This window comes from Hippoglossus hippoglossus, chromosome 5, assembly GCF_009819705.1.
Source record: "Hippoglossus hippoglossus isolate fHipHip1 chromosome 5, fHipHip1.pri, whole genome shotgun sequence".
Lineage (NCBI taxonomy): Eukaryota > Metazoa > Chordata > Actinopteri > Pleuronectiformes > Pleuronectidae > Hippoglossus > Hippoglossus hippoglossus.
Window position 1 is genome coordinate 22,140,079 of NC_047155.1, and position 21,334 is coordinate 22,161,412.

The 21,334-nt window shown below is 42.9% G+C and overlaps 1 protein-coding gene across 2 annotated transcripts in view; it reads left to right on the plus strand.

The window, feature by feature from the left end:
- The first annotated feature begins 10,196 nt into the window (after window positions 1–10,196).
- The window catches only part of fgd5a (FYVE, RhoGEF and PH domain containing 5a), a 37,138-nt gene continuing 26,000 nt past the window's right edge, over window positions 10,197–21,334 (plus strand). Inside the window, exons 1-2 of one of the 2 annotated variants that reach the window (XM_034585173.1) lie at window positions 10,197–10,568; window positions 12,916–15,658. In XM_034585173.1, the coding sequence (XP_034441064.1) occupies window positions 10,559–10,568; window positions 12,916–15,658 (2,753 nt within the window). In that variant the 5' untranslated portion in view covers window positions 10,197–10,558. The remainder of the gene's footprint in view (window positions 10,569–12,915; window positions 15,659–21,334) is intronic. The other variant, XM_034585172.1, reaches the window with a different exon arrangement.

Genomic DNA, 21,334 nt, shown 5'->3' on the forward strand with positions numbered 1-21,334 from the left:
TTCGTGGGCCAGGTAGAACGTGTCCTCTAAAGGAGGCAGCCACTGAATTGGGACACAGCTACAGTCTCATGGACATGGCTGTAAATGGCCTGTTTAGTTACAGTCCTTCATTCTCAGACCTCACATAAATGAGCGCCCTGTTTTCTGCAGAGTTTGCATTACAGTGTTAATCCCTGAGGTCTATTTGCTATCAAATACAAACAGCCACTTAAAAAGTGTCGGCTGGTGAGATGGATGTTATATCTGTTCCGACATGTAAAATTGTGATATTGGCTAATTACGTTTGCTGACAAAGTGTAAACTAAATGTTGACATGATGTATTGTAGCCTGACAGATTCCCCCGCCTCCAACCCCATGCATCACCGTGATGGAATAGCTCCGGCCGTATCAACAACATTCACCAATTGCTTGTCTGTCAAGAGTGAAAGTCAATGACATTATGTCTATTTATGTGTTTTGATTAATTGTAAAGAATTGCCATTTCAGTGCGCATCTTCCCCGGTGCTTGGAGGGATAGCTGATGGCAATCATTACCATAATCATGTTAGTGTTCGACTCTGCCCTTGTTGTGGCTGTGTCCCATTAGAATTCCACACAGTAATGGATGCACATCTGAGATGAGAGTGTGACAGCCCTGTCCTCTGCAGGTTAGGACGCTGGTGACAGCTGCGCAAAACGAAATCTCTTTTAGGTGTTTTAATCTTGTCAAATTTGATACCTCACATCTGAAAACACCATAAAATACTGATGAGATATTCTGTTTATGTGTTCCCCTTTGGCAGACACTTTCTCAAGCATATAGTCTACCACTGCGAATGTGTCTGTCTTATAATTTACGTTGTGCTCCGCTGACGGTCTCTGCAGGGAACTCAGTGGCACTGCTGTTAGCTCGCCGCTATCTATCTGACTGAGACATCTCCTGTTCCATCTCAGCGGCCACCTAAAGCTTCATTTCCCTGCCTGTCACCGTCCGCCCCGCTCGCTGTCTGCCGCAAGGACGTACAGTTTGATAAAAGCCACTCTGCCAGATATTACATCTCATTTCAGCGACACTAGTTGTGCACCTGTACGGCGTGAGACCTGAGCAGACCTCGCCCTGTGACCTCGCCTTATGAGAGTAATGAAAAGTGCAGCTGTGGATATATGTAGGCCACCTCCCTGCGATCGCACACACATTCACACCTCCCAAAGGCGGGAGGGGAAAACTGCTGAAAGGTGTTGTTGTGTAGCAGGATGCAGGGGTTTGTTTAGCACAATAAGCATGTGTCCATCCTGAGGAGAACAGGAATCCAATAGTGAGGTGTGCCCCGAGGATGATTATCTCCCATTTTATGGCCTGTTTATGTTTGTGTTAGCACAAACTTTGTAATGGAGCTCATAAAATGCGCATACTGCTTGAAGGTACAGATTTTCTCACAGTGGGGTCCTATGGCTGCTGGTATGGAAAGAGCACTGGTGCTTGTACTTTCTGAATGTGATTTTTAGTTATTTCATTTTCACGCAACACAAGTGAACAGAATCCTTTTAATGGTGATTTTGTGGCTATACACTTTTAAACAATACAATAAAAAAAAACATTTAATTATTCTGCTTTGCACCATTGACCTCATACACAACTTATGCTAAAGTTAAATCAGTTTAATAGCATGCATTCTGGAGAGATTAAGGCTACATCCATGCAACTATGTTTTCATTTGCAAATGGCGTTTTCAAACTAAAACCTTAAATCTCGGTCTAGACAAGCATTTTGGCTTCATATGAGTCTTAATCCCCGTCCATACTAACACGCCTGAAACAAACGAGAAGCAGCAACAGCAAAAGAGTGTCTCCTACACATGTAAGCAGTTGTATCATGTTAAGTTACAGAATTTAACTGCACAACAGCTGTCAGCAAAGAAAACAGGGTCAGCAACGTTTGTAATTGTGGGATAGGATCCTGACGAATCCGCAAAGACTATACGTTGTGAAAAGAACCAATCAGCAAGAGGTTGTGAGGGTTCATCGTTTCTTAACAACTCTGTTTCAGCCCGTCCAGATGAAAACATGCTCCCGGAGTTTTCAAACTAAAACGAGGCTCGCAGAATTTCCAAACTTCTCCATTTTAGCAGCTCTTAAACTCCAGAGCAGTGTTCATGCCAGGTGTTTCCACAGCAGAGTTTCAAATGAAAATGTAGTAGTGTGGATGTAGCCTAATAATAATATAATTTCAGGTGTGCCTCATGACAGTCTTCAACTTCTCTGACAGCGATGCCATTTGAAAGCACTTTCTTTAATCTAATCAGCCACATTTCATTTGCTTGGTCTGAATTGTATGTATTTCTCAATAATTGTCAAAGAAGCCCAAAAAATCTGGCTTCACTGCAGGGGAACCAGACTCAATTGAATAAAACCTGACAAAATGAATGCTCCATATTATTTTGTTTGCTGGTCTGTCTCCAACCTCATCTCTGCTTCACCTCCAGGGGCCACTTAACCCTATTAGAGGTAAATGAAAACTATATATATATATACAAAATGTATTTTTGTCTACCCATGCACATACACACACACTCACATAAGGTCTGAACACATTTTTCATCCTGTACACATGTACCAACTAAAGAGACACTTGCTCTACTGCAATATATCTTTATTACCCACTTAAGCTTAAAGTGGCTCCATCACCTGACATTTAAATCTCAGTTATTGCACTGGCGCCAGAGCGCTGAATTTATAAACCAATACGACACAGCAGAGCCAAGACCCCGCTCAAGAAAACGAGTGTGGGCATTACAGACAATGGCTGCTGGGTCAATGAGGGGTGAGGAACAGAAGTGGGTCCCAAGGGAAGGAGGAAGAGGGATTTTCGCTGCACCAAATAATGACAATTCAGGCAATATCACCCTGCCGAGGTGTTGCGACGACAGTAACGATCGGTTGTGGTGCATTGTATCAAAGCTGACCCCTTTGACCTCTAGGTTTCCATGGCAACACATTGTCTCTATAGGATTGATAGCTGCTGATTGACATTAGCTGACAGACTGCTGCGATTGACACCCATCACCTGGGGGCGGTAATTTCTTAAAGATGATGTTATTTTAAGTGACGTCTCCCTCTTCTGTTCCCTACTGAGAAACAGATGAGCTCACAGGAAGGTCTCTGCAGGTCTGTCTTTTTTATAATTACCAGTTTGACCACACCACCACACCTAAGCAGCGTTGTGACCTGTGCATTGTTGTCATGATAAATTGCACAATCAGATATACACGTTGAGGCATATCTCACACCTTGGTGGTTTTGCAGCTTCTATAAATGAAAATTGACCGAGCCATTTGTGCTGATGTTGGTGGAAATCCCTCCAGTTTGTGTGTGAAGCACCACCACCACCACCCCTCATCCCCTGAGGCTTCTGTGCATAAGAACACACAATAAACCCCCTCCTGGCTAAAACCACCTCAGCGAAATATCTGACCAGAGACAGGACAGCCAGACCTCTTACGTGTGTCCATTAGAAAGAGATAAAAAGAGAAACAGATGAAAGGAAAACAAGAGCCTGAAAGAGGAAGATACTGAGAATAAACAAAAGAGGGCATGATTAGAAATAGATAATAGGAATTAGCTAAGTCAAATAGCCAATATTGAAATAGGCTTGTGTGTCCTGACATAAGAGTTTCCTATAGGGTCACCTTGTGCTCATAGAATGGACGTCAGTGTTCTCCAGGGAGAAAGTCATCGTGCCAAAGGGCAATTGACAACGACCTGAGGTGAGAAAGGACAAAGTCACAGACCTCTTCCCATGAAAACAACAAAACCATCAAATGTGTATGAATCTGCAGCTGAAAAGAATTCCCAACAAATACCCTATTTACTCCTGTTTGAATAACATTTGCCAAAACCTTCACTGCTCAGATCAGTTTCAGGAATCACATCGATAACCTATTTTTTTAAAGATTTATATCTTCCACAAGAACAGATGGAATTGAGGCTGAGGGTCGAAAAGCAGTTGTGGAAGGTGGACTGACTCCAATGAGTGGTCAACACAGAAAAATAATCATCAGCATCCACATCCATATGGCATATTTTATGTAAAGAACAGCGATACACAATGATCCAGAGCAGAAGCTCTCTTTTTGTGTACATTTGAAAACCCTGATTAAATATTATTAATGTTAAATTCTCTGATTTGTTTATCATGTCCGAGCTCAAAAACCTACATGACCAGCAAGTTAAAGACTTATTCTAATCTTATATTAATGCAGATCTCTCATTTCCTGTCTGTCAGCGAGCCGTCTTGATTAGAAAGGACTTAATTACTCCAAAACAAAAGCCAAGTGGAGACACAAAAGGGAGATTGTGGCGCTGGCTGTTGATATTGTTCCATCAGACAGCTCAGAGGAAGTCCTCTGTCTGAGCTGCCAAGGCCTGGCTGTTTTTTGGACGGGGGGGGGGGGGAGACCTGGGGATAAGAGACCGCCCTGTTATCTTTGTGTAAAAGGTCACACAGGTCTGGCGGAAGAAGCAAAAGCAACAACCATCTGTGTTTTCCACAGCTATCTAGACCAATGAGAGCTGGGCTGACACACACACACACAAGAACACAGACATCACATCGCTCATTCATATCTGTGCACAGGGGCAGTATGATGGAAGATGCATTGTCAGAAGAAGTTGGAAAGCCCCTAGATATGTTATCATTCTTGTGATGTGTTGCGTATGAGTATCATTGTTTTCCTAACGCACACAATTTATGCACATGTTGCTCTGAATGAATAATACTTATGAATCAAAGCTTTGACTCATGGTTTGTTCCAATATTGGGCAGAATGTCTTTTTTTTTCCATACGTGTAGAAACCTTCAAGGACGATATTTCACTTTGAAACTTCAACGTATAAAATGCGAGCCTCAGTTAAATTTGATTCCAATACTGACAGACACATTTAAAGCTTTGTATCTGTCTTTAAATGACATGTTTTCCTTTTTTGCCTACTGTTACATAAGTTACAATGTGTGCACACACTTTGCGTGAGACTTTAAAAAAGCTCTGCCAAAGACGTGTGTTTCACCAGCAGGAGTACCTGCATCCGCCCGCTCTCCTTTGGCTGAGAAATGTGAAAACACTCACAGGAAGAGTAAATTCTGGCCTGGGGCTATTTTTTTCATGAGACTATTGTTTTCCCTCTCGATGCTTTAGTGCTGTACTTAATGAAAACACAAGCAAATACACTTTATGTTCACTCAAATGTAGGCAGTTGCTCGAAAACACGTAACACAATATCGCTGCTGTAACATGGCATATTTCCCCACAGTGGTAACTAATAAAGGATTATCTTATCTCACACTCTGAGCAGATCCCATGCAGATAATTTTGTGTTATATTGCCACATGGGAGTGTTATTAAAGGGCTGTTAAAATGATAAACAAAAACACACTGCAGAGAGTGAGGATATATATATATATATATATATATATATATAATAAAGTAATAACCTGCATAGACTGAGAGAATGCAAACCCAACAGTCTCTCACAATAAAAGGCCTCTACCGTGCTCATTTATCTGTCACACCAAACACCATGCAGCATGTAATGTTTTGACTGAGCCCTTTATTTTGAAAGGGCATAAATGCTACTTAATTTTTATAGTGCTCTGTGAGAATTTTATTTTGAAGCAGTAAATCATGTTTATACAGTGCGGCTCGGAGGAGTGTCTCCGCAACAATAGAGACGAAAGAAAAACAAATTCTTCCGTTATCAGAGTCTGACCTACTCTCTGGGCTTCGGGCTAATTAACAGTAGTGTGACAGCTATTGTGCCGTAGCCGTGGCCTTTTACTACACAGTAAGTAATACTTTGTTTATTGGTGATGGAGAAGTGCTGCCACCTTATCTGAGAGTAGGCGAGACTTAACACAAACAACCCTTCTGAAATTAGACCTTAAATGTGACCTTAAAACCCACGGACAGAGCACTCAGTCAATATTTAGAAAAGTTGCGTGTCATTTAAAATAAAAAAGTGCTTACACATGCATGGGAGAAACCCCAACTGTGATGATGACGGCACAATAACGTACTGCAAACCGTTTTTAAAGCAATACAATGTGTCTTTATTATTCAAATGACAATATGAATTGAATCAATTTGCTGTGGAGTTCTGTGGGGAATTAAGTGTGCGCTGCTTTTGGTGAAATGCTGACTTCCGTGTGTGTGTGTGTGTGTGTGTGTGTGTGTGTGTGTGTGTGTGTGTGTGTGTGTGTGTGTGTGTGTGTGTGTGTGTGTGTGTGTATGATTGCATGGCTCTATATTGTTGGGAGACTGGGGTACACACTGCTGACAACAGGGTTTTTCTTATTCCACTCAGCTTACACAAAACTATTTTTATCTAAAAAGACACCTGAGTTTCCAGGGTACCTCTGGCTCCATTTAATAATGCAATGTCTATCTTGTCACAGTCCTTTGTCAGAAACACCTTAACTCTATTCGTCCTAAAATGATCTCTGCGTTCTTCAGTTTTCTGACGTTTTAATAAAGTCTCCGGTCCTGTTGTTTATACCCCTACCTCTGCTCTGAAGTCTCTTAATCAGAATCTAAAGCTCGGGGAAAATGCACTCGTCTCAGAAGAGCACTCCTTACTGACTGTGCACAGCTGGGAATCAATAAATCATGTCAATAATGATTCAATCCATTGCTGCAGTCAAATGCTTTGCCACCTAATTACAAGGGTGTTTGGGTCACTTTAAAGAGTGAAAGGCCTCTGCCTGATTGTACTTGAGTATCACATAAATCAATACCTGAACTTAATACCCTACAGCTCATTTGCATAACGATGTGATGGAGTGCTGTCTTTTCTTAGGCCACATCGACACTACTGTGTTTTAGTTTGAAAACACAGATTACAATCTCTGTCCATACGAACATGTTGGCTCCATATCAGTTTTAATCCCCGTCCATAATAACACACCATGACAACACATATCACAACAGAGTTGATGTGTTTTCAAATGAAAATGTAGTAGTATAAATGTAGCCTTGGAAATGAATCCTGGTGCAAGTTTCCACTGACACACATTCGGGTAGGACACTGTGCCAAAGTGAGGTTAAAAATCAAAACAAGGGCTTTCCAGTAATCAGCTGCATGAAAGTGTGATGTCACATTGCCTCATTTCAGCCTCCACTCTCTGGCAAAGCAGGTGTTATGGATCGTCGCAGCCCTGGGAACAAGTGCTGACCCATTTCCCTCATCCCTTTCCTGTTGGCTGTATGTGTGCAGCCGAGTGGAGGGGGAGCAGGAGTCAGTTTGTTCCCTGCTACTACGGCATGTTTTTCCCATAATACCTCTCTTCCCCTATTTTCATCCTGTCAAGTCATGTTCCAGGTAGGCTGACAGAGCGCAGCGCACAGCCAGAGGCAGTCCAGGAAATGTTGTGTCCCTGTGTCCAAAAAACATGTTTTGACCGTCTGTGCCACATCTGGAGGGATATTTACTCCTCAAGCCATTCTTCTCTGCACTCTCATGCACAATACTCTTGACAGCTTCTATTTGCACACGCTGCAAATGCAAAACATATTTTGCTCTAATGAAAACACTAAAAAGGGGTCATGTGTGTCAATTGGAAGTAGAATACGCTTGAGAGTCACAGTGGGCACTGCCAAAAAGACCAGAGCAGGGCTATCTTTAGTCGTTCCTATTCAAAAACAAAAGGTTACTTTATGGCAGCTATAAATGTGCTACTACTGACACATTAAAATGGTCTTGGCTCCAACACCCAATAATGGTTACAGAATCACACTGTAGCAAATGGAAACAAAACAACTGAGTCACAGTGATTGCATTGTTTTTGTGCTGTAGCATTTTGCAAAACACATTACTCAGCATCCTACTTATGCCTATAAACAGCTTAATTACTAGCAAACACAATGGTTGCATATTCTACACAAATAATTTCACAATTAATAATTGCCCTCTTTAGTGACAAGTTTAATAATTTATATTTTGAAATGAATTGTTGAGGCTTTAATGAGACTGCAGTCTCTGTTCTAATCCTGCCTGTTTGGAATGGACTGTTCTGCTGTCCTGTGTTAATGCTCCTGAACTACTTAAGAATTATTCCTTATCATTAGTGAGTCAATATATGTCATGTTTTATAAACAGTCTATGGTGCAGAGTGAAGTTAGGAAACTTTGTGTTCATCCTACCTGGTTTATCTGCAATGGTGATTTTATGGTGGATGTTTTTCTGAAAATTAAATGGAATTTTCTTCATTGCTGTTCACGTGTGTGGTTTGAATGATTTACTGACCTGGTGTTATTTTTTACATTGCATGTCAGCTGCATGTCGGCTATTTCAGAGGTCTGTCGAGCAATCGACACAATCTTCAGACCCAAGTTAAAAACTACAAGCTCTGTAATTCTCCTGTTGCAAGCATTGCAGCAACAATGATGATTCTGTAAATGTTGTCATTAAGGAGGGATAGCATCCATGACTGAATGTCTGTGTCAGTCCGATGTGGTGAAATAGAAAAACAAAATAATCAAAATGATCTGTTTGACCTATTGACCTCTGCAGTAGTTTATCTGAGGATGTAGAGGAAGACATGACTTTGGTCCACACACTGAGGGCGCACTGCCCTGCCCCCACTGACTGCTACAGAGAGCTGCTCACTTGTTTATTCAGTTTTTATTACAGTTGAACTTATAGCATGTTTAAATCGCACAATGGCAGTTCAATTTCTCAGGCAATTTTCAATACACATGCCAAGTGTGAAAGCAATAAGATTAATGTTATGCAAGATATGTGTCCACATACAGACACACAGACAGAAAGACAGAAAGACAGAAATACAGAAAGACACACAAACAGAAAGACAGAGACATTTGTGGAATTAGCTATATAATAATAATTTAGGAATGTATCATTCCATGCAGCAAAATGGTAAGGCTTTAATGAGATGACCCTTATGCAAGTGCAAAGATAGCATGAGGGGATTATGAAATTAACTCTCTAACCATGCAGAGTCTCAGAGCTGTGCACCTGCAGCAGAGCCTAATCCTTCGTGCACCGAACCATCTGGAATGGGAGTTTTTCTGTGTGTATAATGTATGGGTCAGTGTGCCGCTGCAGCAGTCCTGACCAGAGCCCCGCAGTGATACAGCACAGACGATTCTTTTATTCTGCCTCTCCTCTCCATCACTAGCCACTTCAACTCTCCTGCAAAAAAATCCCTGAGGTCTGCTGCTTTGTTTGACCTTCAAGCGTGTAAGAGAGTGAAGTGAAGGAAAAAAAGAAATGAGAAATGAGAAAAGGTGAGATATTCCCATCCCAATATGGGGGCATTTAACCAGCATTGAGAGCTGTCAAATCAAAAGACCCCAAGTGGGCAATGATCCCAGACTCCTGGTGCGTTGCCCAAGGTGTGTCTGTCCTTGAAAGACCGCTGTGAGTGGGGCTTGTCTGTTCCTCGAACCATCATGGCTGTGCACATGCACCAAGCGAAGGGGTTAACACTGCAACCATTCCCATCTGTTGCTAAGGAAGTGTTGCCTGTTGTGCAGGAAACAGGGAGAGCGGTTTCCTGTTATGAAGAAAGGTTTTTAAAGGGTTGCATTCATTCAATCATGCAACAGATGCTGCACCAGGAAGCCCTGGCCAATAGCAAAAAAGCTTTGGTGTCCTAGAGAAACTGTTTTGGGAAACTGCTTTTAGGAACCACTCTATATACTGTTCTGCTCCAGGAAATAATGCGTGAGGAAAACAGGTTGGAGAAAACACTGATAAAAATCTCAGCTTAATTTCTGACTATAATATATACAGAGACTTTATTTTCCAATCATTCCAAGAATAAAAAGTATGTCATGGCACAGTTCAACAGCTCATGTAGCATGGGTCTTAACTTAAAATGTATATCAGTGAAGGGACATGTGTTGTGCAGCAGAAAAAGAGCAGATGCAATTTAAGAAAATTCTTTGTACATCAGTAGCTGCAGATTTCAGGTAGTCAGTGAACCCAGTAAAACACTGTAAGTGGACTGTGCCTCACATTTGTAGTAGGAATCTCCCAAACTGAGTGGGTTTGGTCTTATTCATATTTATGCAGCCTTGCCTTTTGCCTCTAAATCAGAACATGGCACCGGTGCGCATCTGTGGAGCAGCATCCAGAACCAAAGCATGAACCGTATAGTCCTCCACTGATGCTGGCTGTGCGATATCTGAGCTGCAGCGATGTGCATTGCAAACACTGGAACACGCAGAGAGTGACTTTGGTCCGCGCTGTCTCCTGTAGTCCAGCCTCAGGAAGCGCCCCGCAGCACCTCCCGCTTCCACACAGGAGCGCACCAGTCTCATGTCGCATCCGCACTGGAGATACACGCCGCCTCAGAGCTCCGCTGCTGCTCACCCTGCAGAAACACACGCGTCTTCTTCTCATTCAAAAAGAAAAGAAAAAGAAATGTTCTTCAACTCTCCCGCTGCAACTTGATTTCCCCCGCAGTGTGTTTGGATTAAGTCACCACGTCATTCGGAGGGTTCGCTGCGAGAGGGAACCATGAGGAGAAGTGTCGGATCCCGTGGATGATGATGTCCCACGATGAACGCAGGTTGGTTGCGAATGTTCCTTTTGAAAAGCCCAGGAAAAGAAAACTTTTAAAATGTTGTACAGCAGAAGAAAGTGGGACCCAGCAACGGGTTTGAGTTAATTCGTGACATTTCTGTCTGAAAACGTGTCACCTGTTCATTTTCCACATATTTAACATGCAAATGCCAATTCTTATCCAGCACAGCCTGGTGCAGTGTGCTGTAGTGTTGGATACCAGTTATTTCATTGATAGTTAAGTACTGACACAACTATAGATTGGTTCAACTGCTGAAATGTTCCTGAAAATAATTCAGCTGATTTTTCCCCATCAGAACACTTTTTTTTTGGAGAGTTTTAGATTAGCATGGGTCCCAGTTGCTTTAAGTGAGGGTTTGCACTGGTAAAGTGTTTAATGATCATGAAATGTTAAAAATGTGCATGGTTTTAATGAAAGATGTTCTGTTCTAGGATTAGTGTTTGGGTTGGTTTTGGGATTATAATCTGTGAAAGCAGACAAACCCCATTGTTCAATACAGAAGGTCACCTGTCTGCAAAGTGTACTGCATATTTATTATTTCTCAAAGCAAAGGAGTTTAGAGATGGTTTTCTTTTGTGATTTCTTGTCTGATGTTTCAAAGAAACACATTTTTCTCAATAATTGAATCCAATTTTTTTCCACCGTTTTTTCTTTCGATTTGACAGGTGACATTTAAGGACACGGTCTGAAATCATATCCTGTAGTTTTTGCACAGCCAAGGTCCCAGTGTGTATCTCTTCCTTTGTTTTAGAAACATTTGTTTTAATTGAATTCTTGTTGCATAATTCATATCCTGTTTTTTGCAGTTGGGTGTTTTGTCAGAGCGGGACCCTTGTTTTCTCTCCGAGTTTTATTGTTCTTTGACGCACTCAAAAAGACCCCCCCCCCCCAAAAAAAAGTGTGTGTGTGAGAGAGAGAGAGAGAGAGAGAGAGCGAGAGAGAGAGTGTGTGTCTGTCTGTGTGTGAGAGAGAGAGAGAGAGAGAGAGAGAGAGAGAGAGAGAGAGAGAGAGAGAGAGAGAGAGAGAGAGAGAGTGTGTGTGTGTGTGAGTGTGAATGTGTGTGTGTGTGTGTGTGTGTGTGTGTGTGTGTGTGTGTGTGTGTGTGTGTGTGTGTGTGTGCGCGCGTCTGCATCACGCAGTGTGAGAGTGTTTCGTGAGAATCGGGGAAGAATGACAAGAAGGAAGTCCATTTGTGTTGTGAAAAATGCGTACTCCTGGAGAGGTTCATGGAGGAGTGATGAGGGGCCATGCTGCTAATGTTCTTCCCCCTTCTGACATCCTGTGTGGAGTCCTGTTAGCGGGCTCTGCTGGAGGAGAACCTGGAACACGGACTGTGGTGACATTCACAGAGAAAAAAATATGTACCTGTCAGTGTGGGCAGAATGAATGACAGATTCTCAGAAAAGACAATTCAGACAGATGTCCAGAGAGACAACGAGATAGGCGAAATCACTCAGAGATAGCCAAAGTGCACAGAGGGTTTAATAGGATGTGCGTCAGGCCAGGTACTAAATAACAGGAAGACCCAAGGGGTGTACACACTTTGTTAAGGGTGGGTGTGTCTCATGACAATTCCAAATTTTGTAGGCAGTGCTCTTTAATGACTTCACAGTTTTTAACTAACTAGTGCAGTGCACGTTATTAACATCCCTGTTTGGAATTGGCTGTTCTCTTGTCCTGTGTTAATGCTCCGTAGCTGCTTTAGAATTATTCCTTATCATTGTGCAGAGTGAAGTTAGTGTTCATCCAACCTGGTTTATCTGCAATGAAGATTTGATAGTCAAATCGCACCAAACTTGGCACTGCACTTCCTCTGGAAATTTACAATAGACATGCCAAATATGAGTCCAATAAGATGAACGGTTTGCAGGATATGCATTCCACTCACAGGCAGACACAGACAGATGGTTGAGGAATCAGTAGGTTGATGTATAGTCTAGATTAAAAGTAAGTTTTTCTGCACAGTGTCAAAATTAGGAAAATATGTGCTGTAATCATCCCTTATGTTTCCATTTCAATCTGTGGAAATTACCTTTTAAACCATGATCAGTTGTTTATCCGACCCTGCTATAAGAGAACAACCTACGTGTCATTTCCCCAGACAGGGAGATGTTATTGTTCCTCCTGTAAGTACCCTGTGACTCTGTTGTTTTTCCTGCTGATAATGTTCCCTGCGGCTTTCTGTATGTCACTGACTGCTGTGCAGGTCTGGCCTTCCTCTTTGTATTCTACACAGAAACTGGGCTCACATGTTTACCCCATGGTCAAATGAAAATTTTATTTTGGTGTGGTTTTACAGCTTTTGAATGATCTTTCACTCTCCTTGTTGCAGATTTTCAAAATCCAGTGCAAGTCCCTCAGACAAAGATCCGCAGTCATCTGACCATCAAAGTAAAGTCCAAGCTGATGTCCAGGCCGTGTCCCCATTTTCGTGGTCCAAAACCTCCTGTCGCCCCCAAGCCAAGACCCCTGTATGAGCCTTGCCAACAGGGAGAGTCCTGCCCCCCACAGAGCCTCAGTAACGGAGACCTGCCCCACTCTGATGGGGAGACTGAAGAGCTCAGTGAGATGGTCGAGGAGAATCAGGACAAAGAGCAGGAAAGTGAGGCTAATGGCACTGGAGAAAATAATACAGAGGACGAAGGAGAGAGTGAAGGAACGGAGAAAGAAGCAGACATATTAGATAATGATGGTGATGTAGACAGTATAGGCTCTGAGGAAACAGTCAAAGGAGACGATGTTTCTGCTGTCGACGCTACTGAAGATGAAAACACTGACAATGACTTGAACATGCCTGAAGGTGGCGATCACACCGACGATGACACAACATCAACGCCTTCACTTCTTCTGACTGAAACAGAAGATGAAGCTTTAGAGGAGGAGGAAGAGGAGATAGAGAGTTTTAGTGAAAAGACTGAAATATGCTGTGATTCTACAGGACTCTCTGATGAACATGTAGACGAGCCAACCCCTGATCAAACACTCCATCAGAGTGATAAGGACATTGATGTTGGAAGTGAGGACTATTTAGACGTACTCACCGACAAGACTGAGCTCAAAGCTGGAGGATTTGCATTTGGATTCTGCGTGCTTCCAACATTAACCGAGGAGTATCCCTACGATGTGATTGGCCCCACGGATGATGCCAGTGATACATGTGAGTCATGTGACCCAGCTGAAACAGGGGATACAGAGGTATGGCAACCAGAACGGGCCACAAAAGATCTTTCCGGCTGTTTTCGATTCACATCCAGCACAGAGGATGTGTTTGGGCCCTATTCAGTCATCGAAGCTGTCCCGGGAGATATGACGGGCACTGCTGACCCCGAGTGGAGTCAGGATGATACTGATGACAAACCTTCAAGTGAACTCCAAACATCAGCTGCTTCTAACCAGGAGCCTTGCTATGTGTCATCAGATGATGTGGACAAGCTAGAGGATAAGCAGGCCCTCTCAGAAGAGGGCGAGACGGAGGAGGGCACAGAGCTCTCAAATGAGCACAAAGACAAAGCAAAAGACAGCGAGTCAGCAGATGAGTATGCAGACATTGACGATTCTCTCTGTCCCAAAGCGGATGACTTCGAGCAGCTGGAGTGTGTCTCATCGGAGGATTATGTTGAGATAGGCGACGACGATGAAGAGGAAGAACAGGAAAAGAAACACATCAAAGGAAAAAGTGCGAAAGAGAGAACGGCCAAACGAGACCAGGCCTATCACGACCAGAGAAAAAGCTGTCAGCCTCGCCTTAGATTGTGCAACATAACAGTGCCAACAGACCTTGACCTAGGTCGCACCCCAGAGCTCACCAACAGAGTGGTGTTCGCCCACACAACTGAGGCCTTTGAAGAAGACATTGAGGAACTGGACTGCCATATTGTGCCTTACTATGAAAACACAGACTCCGAGAGTGAAGAGCATATTTACGAAGAGGCTGGGTTTGACTCAGAAGGGGAGAACTTTGTAACACTGGATAGGAAAACTATCGTCACACGGTCTCGCTCTTATTCTGGTAAATTTCCAGGCTATGTCCCAGAAACTGTACCAGAAGAGACCGGGACGGAGTACCAGACTCATGACTACTGTACAGTGGCCTTAGATAAGAACGGTGAACCGCTCAACCATTCACAGCAGCCAGGGGTCAACTGTTTGGTCCCGTCAAGGAACTCTCGCCGCTTCTTGTTATACTCTCGGTCTGCAGAGGGTGCAGAATTGTCCTTGACTTCCCCAACAGGGTTCAAACAGTCTCTGAAGGATGAGATCAGGATGAGGAGAAGAGATGATACCCTCTCCCTCCCATGTGTCATAACCTCTTCTGGAAGCTTCTCCCAGCGTAGCCATCAATCGTCCAGCGGGGTTTCCACACCAACTTCTCTAGTGGACATCCCACCACCCTTTGAGCTGGCATACATTACTAAAAGACCAGTCACCAAGAGTTCTCCATCCCTGCTGATCCAACATGAACCCAGTGACATACCTAAGAAGAAGACGTCCTCCTTTAAACGTTTTCTGGCACTGAAGTTCAAGAGGAAGACAGATTCGAAGGGATTCAGTGATGTAAGTGTTCGCTCTTCACGTTCCTCCTCTGAGTCCAGCCACCACGGCCCAGTAAGAGTTATAGAGCTGGACCGTAGGAGCACCGGCAGCTCACCTCAGCTCCAGTCCCGCCTGGTGAACCCACAGCAGCGTCCTTCAGACTTGCCGTCCAGCTTTGTCCTTGACAATGTCCACCAGAGGAGGAAAGGTGACCTCAAAGCTTATGGCAGGGGCGTCTCCAGAGTGGAGTCCTTTGAGGAGCGTTCTCGCCGCTCTTTGATGGCTCTGCCTTTGACAAAACCGCGCTCCATCTCCTTCCCCAGTGCAGACACCTCAGACTATGAAAACATCCCAGCATTGAGCTCAGACTATGAGAACATCCAGATCCCAGGCAGGCCCACCAGATCCCACACTGTGACAGAGTTTTTTGAGGATCCAAACCGCACAACAGTTGCCTCTAATGAAAATGATGGCTATGTGGATATGAACAGTTTCCCTGGGATTGACAGCAAAGCCCAAACATTGAGAGATGACACTGAAAGGTACAGTAACCATTCATAATGAATAAAATCCTTTTTTATCATCTCAAGCATATATTGAAAAGCGTTGAGTCACACAACTTACATAGGCACACACAGTAAGTTATCACATTAGCCATACTGATACTATGGTTTTATTTGACCAGGTTTTGAAACATTTGTGTCTTAAATATCTGCTTCCAACTCACAATGGAAAACCCCAAAATATATTTATATATCAATACCCACAATAGTGTGGAATATAGAGTGGAATTTGTTCAAGACATATTTAAGTATTTCAATATTGGCATTTCATTTCATGATTGTGGTGATCAGCAGAAAACTTTTTTTTACAATTGATGAATTATTGAATTATTTAAGCAGATGTGCCAACTGTTTACTGGCATTGGCTCAAACCCCCTCAAAAGAAACTAATTTTTGGCATTTATTATTTGAAGAAGCCCCCATGGACTCTGGGAAAACCATCATTACAACCATAAACCACAACCATAAATCAATAATTGATAAAACAATTGGCTGATTAAGAAACATTTAAAACAGCCTTATGTTGTACCTTTTTAATATGATTAACCTAACATGGGTTTTATTTATGATCCCATATGGTGTTACAGTTAATGTGAAATTCTGGAAATCAAGCACATCCTGAAATTTCCCTTTTCTTGTCGAGATGAGACTTTTCATCCCTGGAATTAGTTTCAAAATATTCATCTGAATTGTTAGGCCTGGACCTAACCGCTCACAGGTGTAATTTTGACCTCTGAACAGCTGATAGATTTTCTTACACTACACCTCAGATGAGCAGGGGATCACCTGGCTGCCTCTCGGAGCAGAGTGTTCAGTGAGAGATGAGCAGGCTGCTGCTTCAGGACAATGCATGTGGGAGAGCTTACTCGAGTTTCTTCATTTGGAAGATTTAGGGGTCACATCTGGTGCCACTGCTTCCTTTGCAAGTCTGAGGTGATAGAACAGGTAATGGCACGTGGGTGGCTCACTACGCACAGGTTATTCACCTTAGAGAAAGTAATTATGGTCGGCAATTAAAAGTGAAAATATGTGGGGGAGTTCTTTCAACACGCGGAAGTTGAGACAGATGAGAAAAAAAAGGTGAGAGAGGAGAGAGGGGAGGGGATGTGTTAATAAAAGGAGCAGAAGAGTAAAAAAAAACAAAGAGTGGAGCGTATCAGTGGGGGATGGGAAAGTGAGAACAAGGATGGGAGCAAGAGCAGTTGCGGTGTAATTGCTCTCCTGTACCTGACACTTATGGTTAAGTTTAGGAAGGCTTTTATTAAAGTAGCCCTTTCCCAAGTGCTTCTCTTTCATTGGACCCTGGAGGGGCCACAGGATTTACAGCAGCGTGTGATAGAGTGAGGAATCACCGCGGTCAGGCTGTACCAAATTACCCTGGCCTGTGCCACAGCTCCAGCCACTGAGGGCCACTGTCTTCCCCCGGACTTAATAAAATAGTTGTGTTTGATGGCCTGTGTGCAGTCAAAGCGATGGGTCAATACCAAGAGCTCCCTTAAAGGCTTTCAGATAATCTTGGGGCAAAATACTTCAACCTCAGCTTGTTTTTATTTTTGTGGTGTCCTTTGTTTATATGTAATGTCGTGCATGTTTTATTTTGTAGTTTCTGTCTTTTATAACTATTTTTCCCTATGTAGAAATGGCCTCAGCTTGCAGTGCATGCAATTTTATACTTTTTCACACGTTTAAAGCTCAGTTACCTCCAGGTAACATGATTTAATGTCCTGTGTACTTAAGAATTTATACTTTTAATCACAACATCTGAACCCCTTCCATTTCCCAGACAATTGTCCCTCAGTGAGGGCTCTTTTTCTCGCAGTGATGTTATCGACATGGCTCATTGTGTGCTAGATGGTCTCAAACCGCTCACAGTGAGGCAAAGAACCAATCTGTCCTGTCACCTCGCTTTCACCACATCCCCCCTGGAGACGTGTCTGTTGCCAGGGCCACTCTGTGGAGTGTCCGTGCCTGCTTTATGTTTATTTGAGTGCCAGTGCATATGTGTGTGCCCCAAAATAACTCATGTGTAGCCATTTGTCCCTGTCTTTGTGTGTGCATCTCTGGCACTAAACTCTGTTCAAAAGCTTGACATTGCCACTGTCCCAGATCGCCAGGCCGATGACGGCAGTGATTTATTGAGAACAAATTCAACAGCCAATGTGGTTTGTACATCTAAAGAGAAACGGCGGATTTTTGTGGCGAGGAAAATGACTGAATGGCCCCAGAGCGCTGCACACAAAAGGACCATGCCTACAGTAGCAGGCATGCCTTTTAAAGCAAACTTACAAAGCTGCGGTGCCACAGGCTGGGCTTTTCTCCACTTGTGTGATTAATGTACAGCACCATTCAGACTACATTTCAGCACAAGCATTCAGGCTAAGCAAAGAAACATGTTCATTAGCGGGCGACCGCGGCGTACAACGGGAAAAGAAATTTCCCCCTAATGACTCAACCCAAGCAGAACCAAGGTGCTCGTTTGTAGGCGTGAGTGTGCATATGTGCATGCACATTAAGTTGCAGCTCTATGCTGTTACTAAAAAATGAGGCTGGTGCTAAGCATGCTGCGTCAGCCGAACTGTCCTCGTCGCCATGTAGCAACAAATGAGTGTTGAGAATGAAAAGAAAGCCCACGATTAATGATTGTGCTCAACTCAGAGAGCATCAGTTGCTCTTAGTGTCAACTTGAAGTGGTTGCTGGTAAACTTACAACAATGATGCAGGTGTCTTGTTTCCCCTGCACACATAGCAGACAGTTTTTATACCAGTATGTTCAACTAGTGATGAAAAACAAGATAAGATAAGATAAGATAGGATAATATAGACTCTATTAATCCCGAAGGAAAGCCAGCTCTCTCCAAGATTTTAACAACAGCACAATATACAATAAAGTAGAATAGAATAAAACAATAAGTATTAAGTAATAAAGTGTTAAAAAATAGGTCAAATTAAAATTAAAATGTGTATTATAAGTAAAAATAAAAAGATAAAATATATATGGTGCTAAATGCAGTTGATATGTAATGTAATATTGCACATGATATTGAACATAATATGATGCTAAATGAATAGTAATATTACACATGAAAAAAAATAATATTTCTGTGTTGTAATCAGTGTGATAATCAGTGAAATACATTTAACCTTTTACGTCATTTTCACGTCAAACATTCCACTATGAACCTCTCCAGCGTGAATACAAAGCCGAGCCGTGGCCTCTAAAACAGCACCTCCACCCACTGTTATGTTAGCGTTAGTAGTGATGAGGGAGCCATCTTAAGTACATTGTTGTACTGGGTGGTGGCTGTGTGGCGAGGTGGTGGACAGGGCGTGTCGTTTTGGCTCGCCAAGCCTGGTGCCAGGCGCTCTGAGGTCATTGCCAGGTCATCCCCCGGGGAGGAAGCGTCCGGCCTCGGAGCTTCCCACCAGCCTGTTTACAGGAAATGCAGGACGAGGGTGGGACTCTGGCGGGAGGCAGGAGAGGTGGAGACAGGGGAGGACAGATAGGATGGAGTGGGGGGTGTGTGGGGGGTCAGGGTGGTGGGGTGGAGGTTCCCAGACCTCTCCCTTGAACAACAAGATGAGGTGTAGTCCCGTCAGGAATGCCAGGTCTGCTGTTTTTGTTGCTGCAGGAATGTAAACCAGAGAGTGTGTACAGTCAGAGGTGGCAAAAGTGCACAGAATCTATACTCAAGCAGAAGTATAGATACTTGTGTTAAAAACGACTCCAGTAAAGGTACAAGTACTGATTGAACCTCTTTACTCAAGTAAGAGTGTAAGTACAAAGTCTGAAAGCTACTCAAAGTATAAAATGTAAAAAGTTCCCTTCTGAAGAACATTTCTTCTGTCCAGGAGGAAACAGGACAATGTATTGAATGAGGTATTCTTAATTCAAATAAGGCCAGGGATGGGGAATGTTTTGTTGCTCCTCTTCATCGTTTGCTGATTCTTCACTTTCTTCCATGTTGTTCCTCCTCATCACAGACGTATACACATCTTCTTCACGGTTGAGTCTCCCTCTCTTGTCTGTTTCTTTTTGATACGTTGTGTTACATATGCTGTGCGTGATATGCACTTCACACATCAAGGAATTGTCTTTTCTGTGTTTTTATCCATTGAGGTTTAAATCTGTCCCGATGTTGGGAGGGCGATGATGCTAAATTTAAAAAAAAGAATAATTCCCCTCAAATGCATTAAAGGGGAAAGTAACAGGCCTGTTTTGAAAATGTAAGGAGTCGAGTACAGATATTTGTGTTGAAATGTAGCGGGTAAAAATTAAAAGTCATCAGGAAACACCGGCTAATTACAGGTGAACAGCCGTATTTGCATATAACATACAGTGTGTGTGTCTGGATCACAGCCTTTCACGTGATGTGAGGTTATTATTAACCAAAGCTGCGGCAGTCAGAGCACCAGCATCTTCACAAATCACTTCATCTCACTGTGTCACAGCAGCAGCAGCAGCAGCACAACAGCCACAGGCTACGTGTAATCATCATGCACTAAAAGCAGCAAACAATGAAAAACTTCTCCCATCCTCTTAATCCTTCCATTAGTATCAGCGTCGTCTATAGTTAGACATCTAATGAGCCTATTCATCTGCTCCTATTTGCAATAATAGTGTCGTTATAATTAGAAAAAGGCCCGTCTGATTGCTGCTAATATATATTTCAATGCGCAATGTTTAGCTCAATTAAATTGCATATTAAAGGCACCATCAAATCCACAGGAGATTAGAGCTGTATAGGTCTTTTTACAGAGACACCGTGTCCTCTGCTTATACTGATACGCTAGATTTTGTAAAGAAATGAAATCCAATGAAACCAACTTTAAACATTAATATTTTCTGTTCAAGAAGATTTGAATTAAATTACGCTAAACTTAAACATTTAGATCAAATGCTTTTTTAGTTTTATGTCCTTTTTTTCAAGGAGTTGTCGTTATAAGTTAGGTCACAACCTTACAGAACAAAAGGTTTGTTTTCCAAGATTGTGCTGTTTATGGTTGGAGGTGAAAAGGTGAAGGTGAGAATTCCCGGCGCAGAGTTTCTCTCGGACAATTGAAAGCTCGGACAATAAATCAGAGCGAAAGAGTGAAAATTCTTCTTTGAACTCATTCCTAAGGTTTACTTCCCTACATCGCCCAGCAGCCCACACCAGGCTGACCTGTCTACTCTCAGGTCAACCATGAGTAATGGGCTGTAGGTGTTTTCTCCAGCCCACCCAACACGGCTGCTGTGTGTGTGTGTGTGCGCGCGTGTGTGTGGTGAGGTGTGAATCTCATGAGGCAAGAGTACTGTATGTCTGAATGGAGATGAAGTCCAGTGGGTAACTCTGTTAACCTTTGGTCCTATAATCGTTGTCTACTCTCTGCACACACAGGAGGCTGTTTATCACCCCAGAGCAAGCATTCATTAAGGGGCAGTGTGTGTGTGTGTGTGTGTGTGTGTGTGTGTGTGTGTGTGTGTGTGTGTGTGTGTGTGTGTGTGTGTGTGTGTGTGTGTGTGTGTGTGTGTGTGTGTGTGTGTGTGTGTGTGTGTGTGTGTGTGTGTGTGTGTGTGTGTAACTAACTTTCTTTATTTGCACAAATTATTATTGCAATGAAATTAAAATTATTAGCATTGCAGATCACACTGTTTCCACTGCACAAGGACAAATT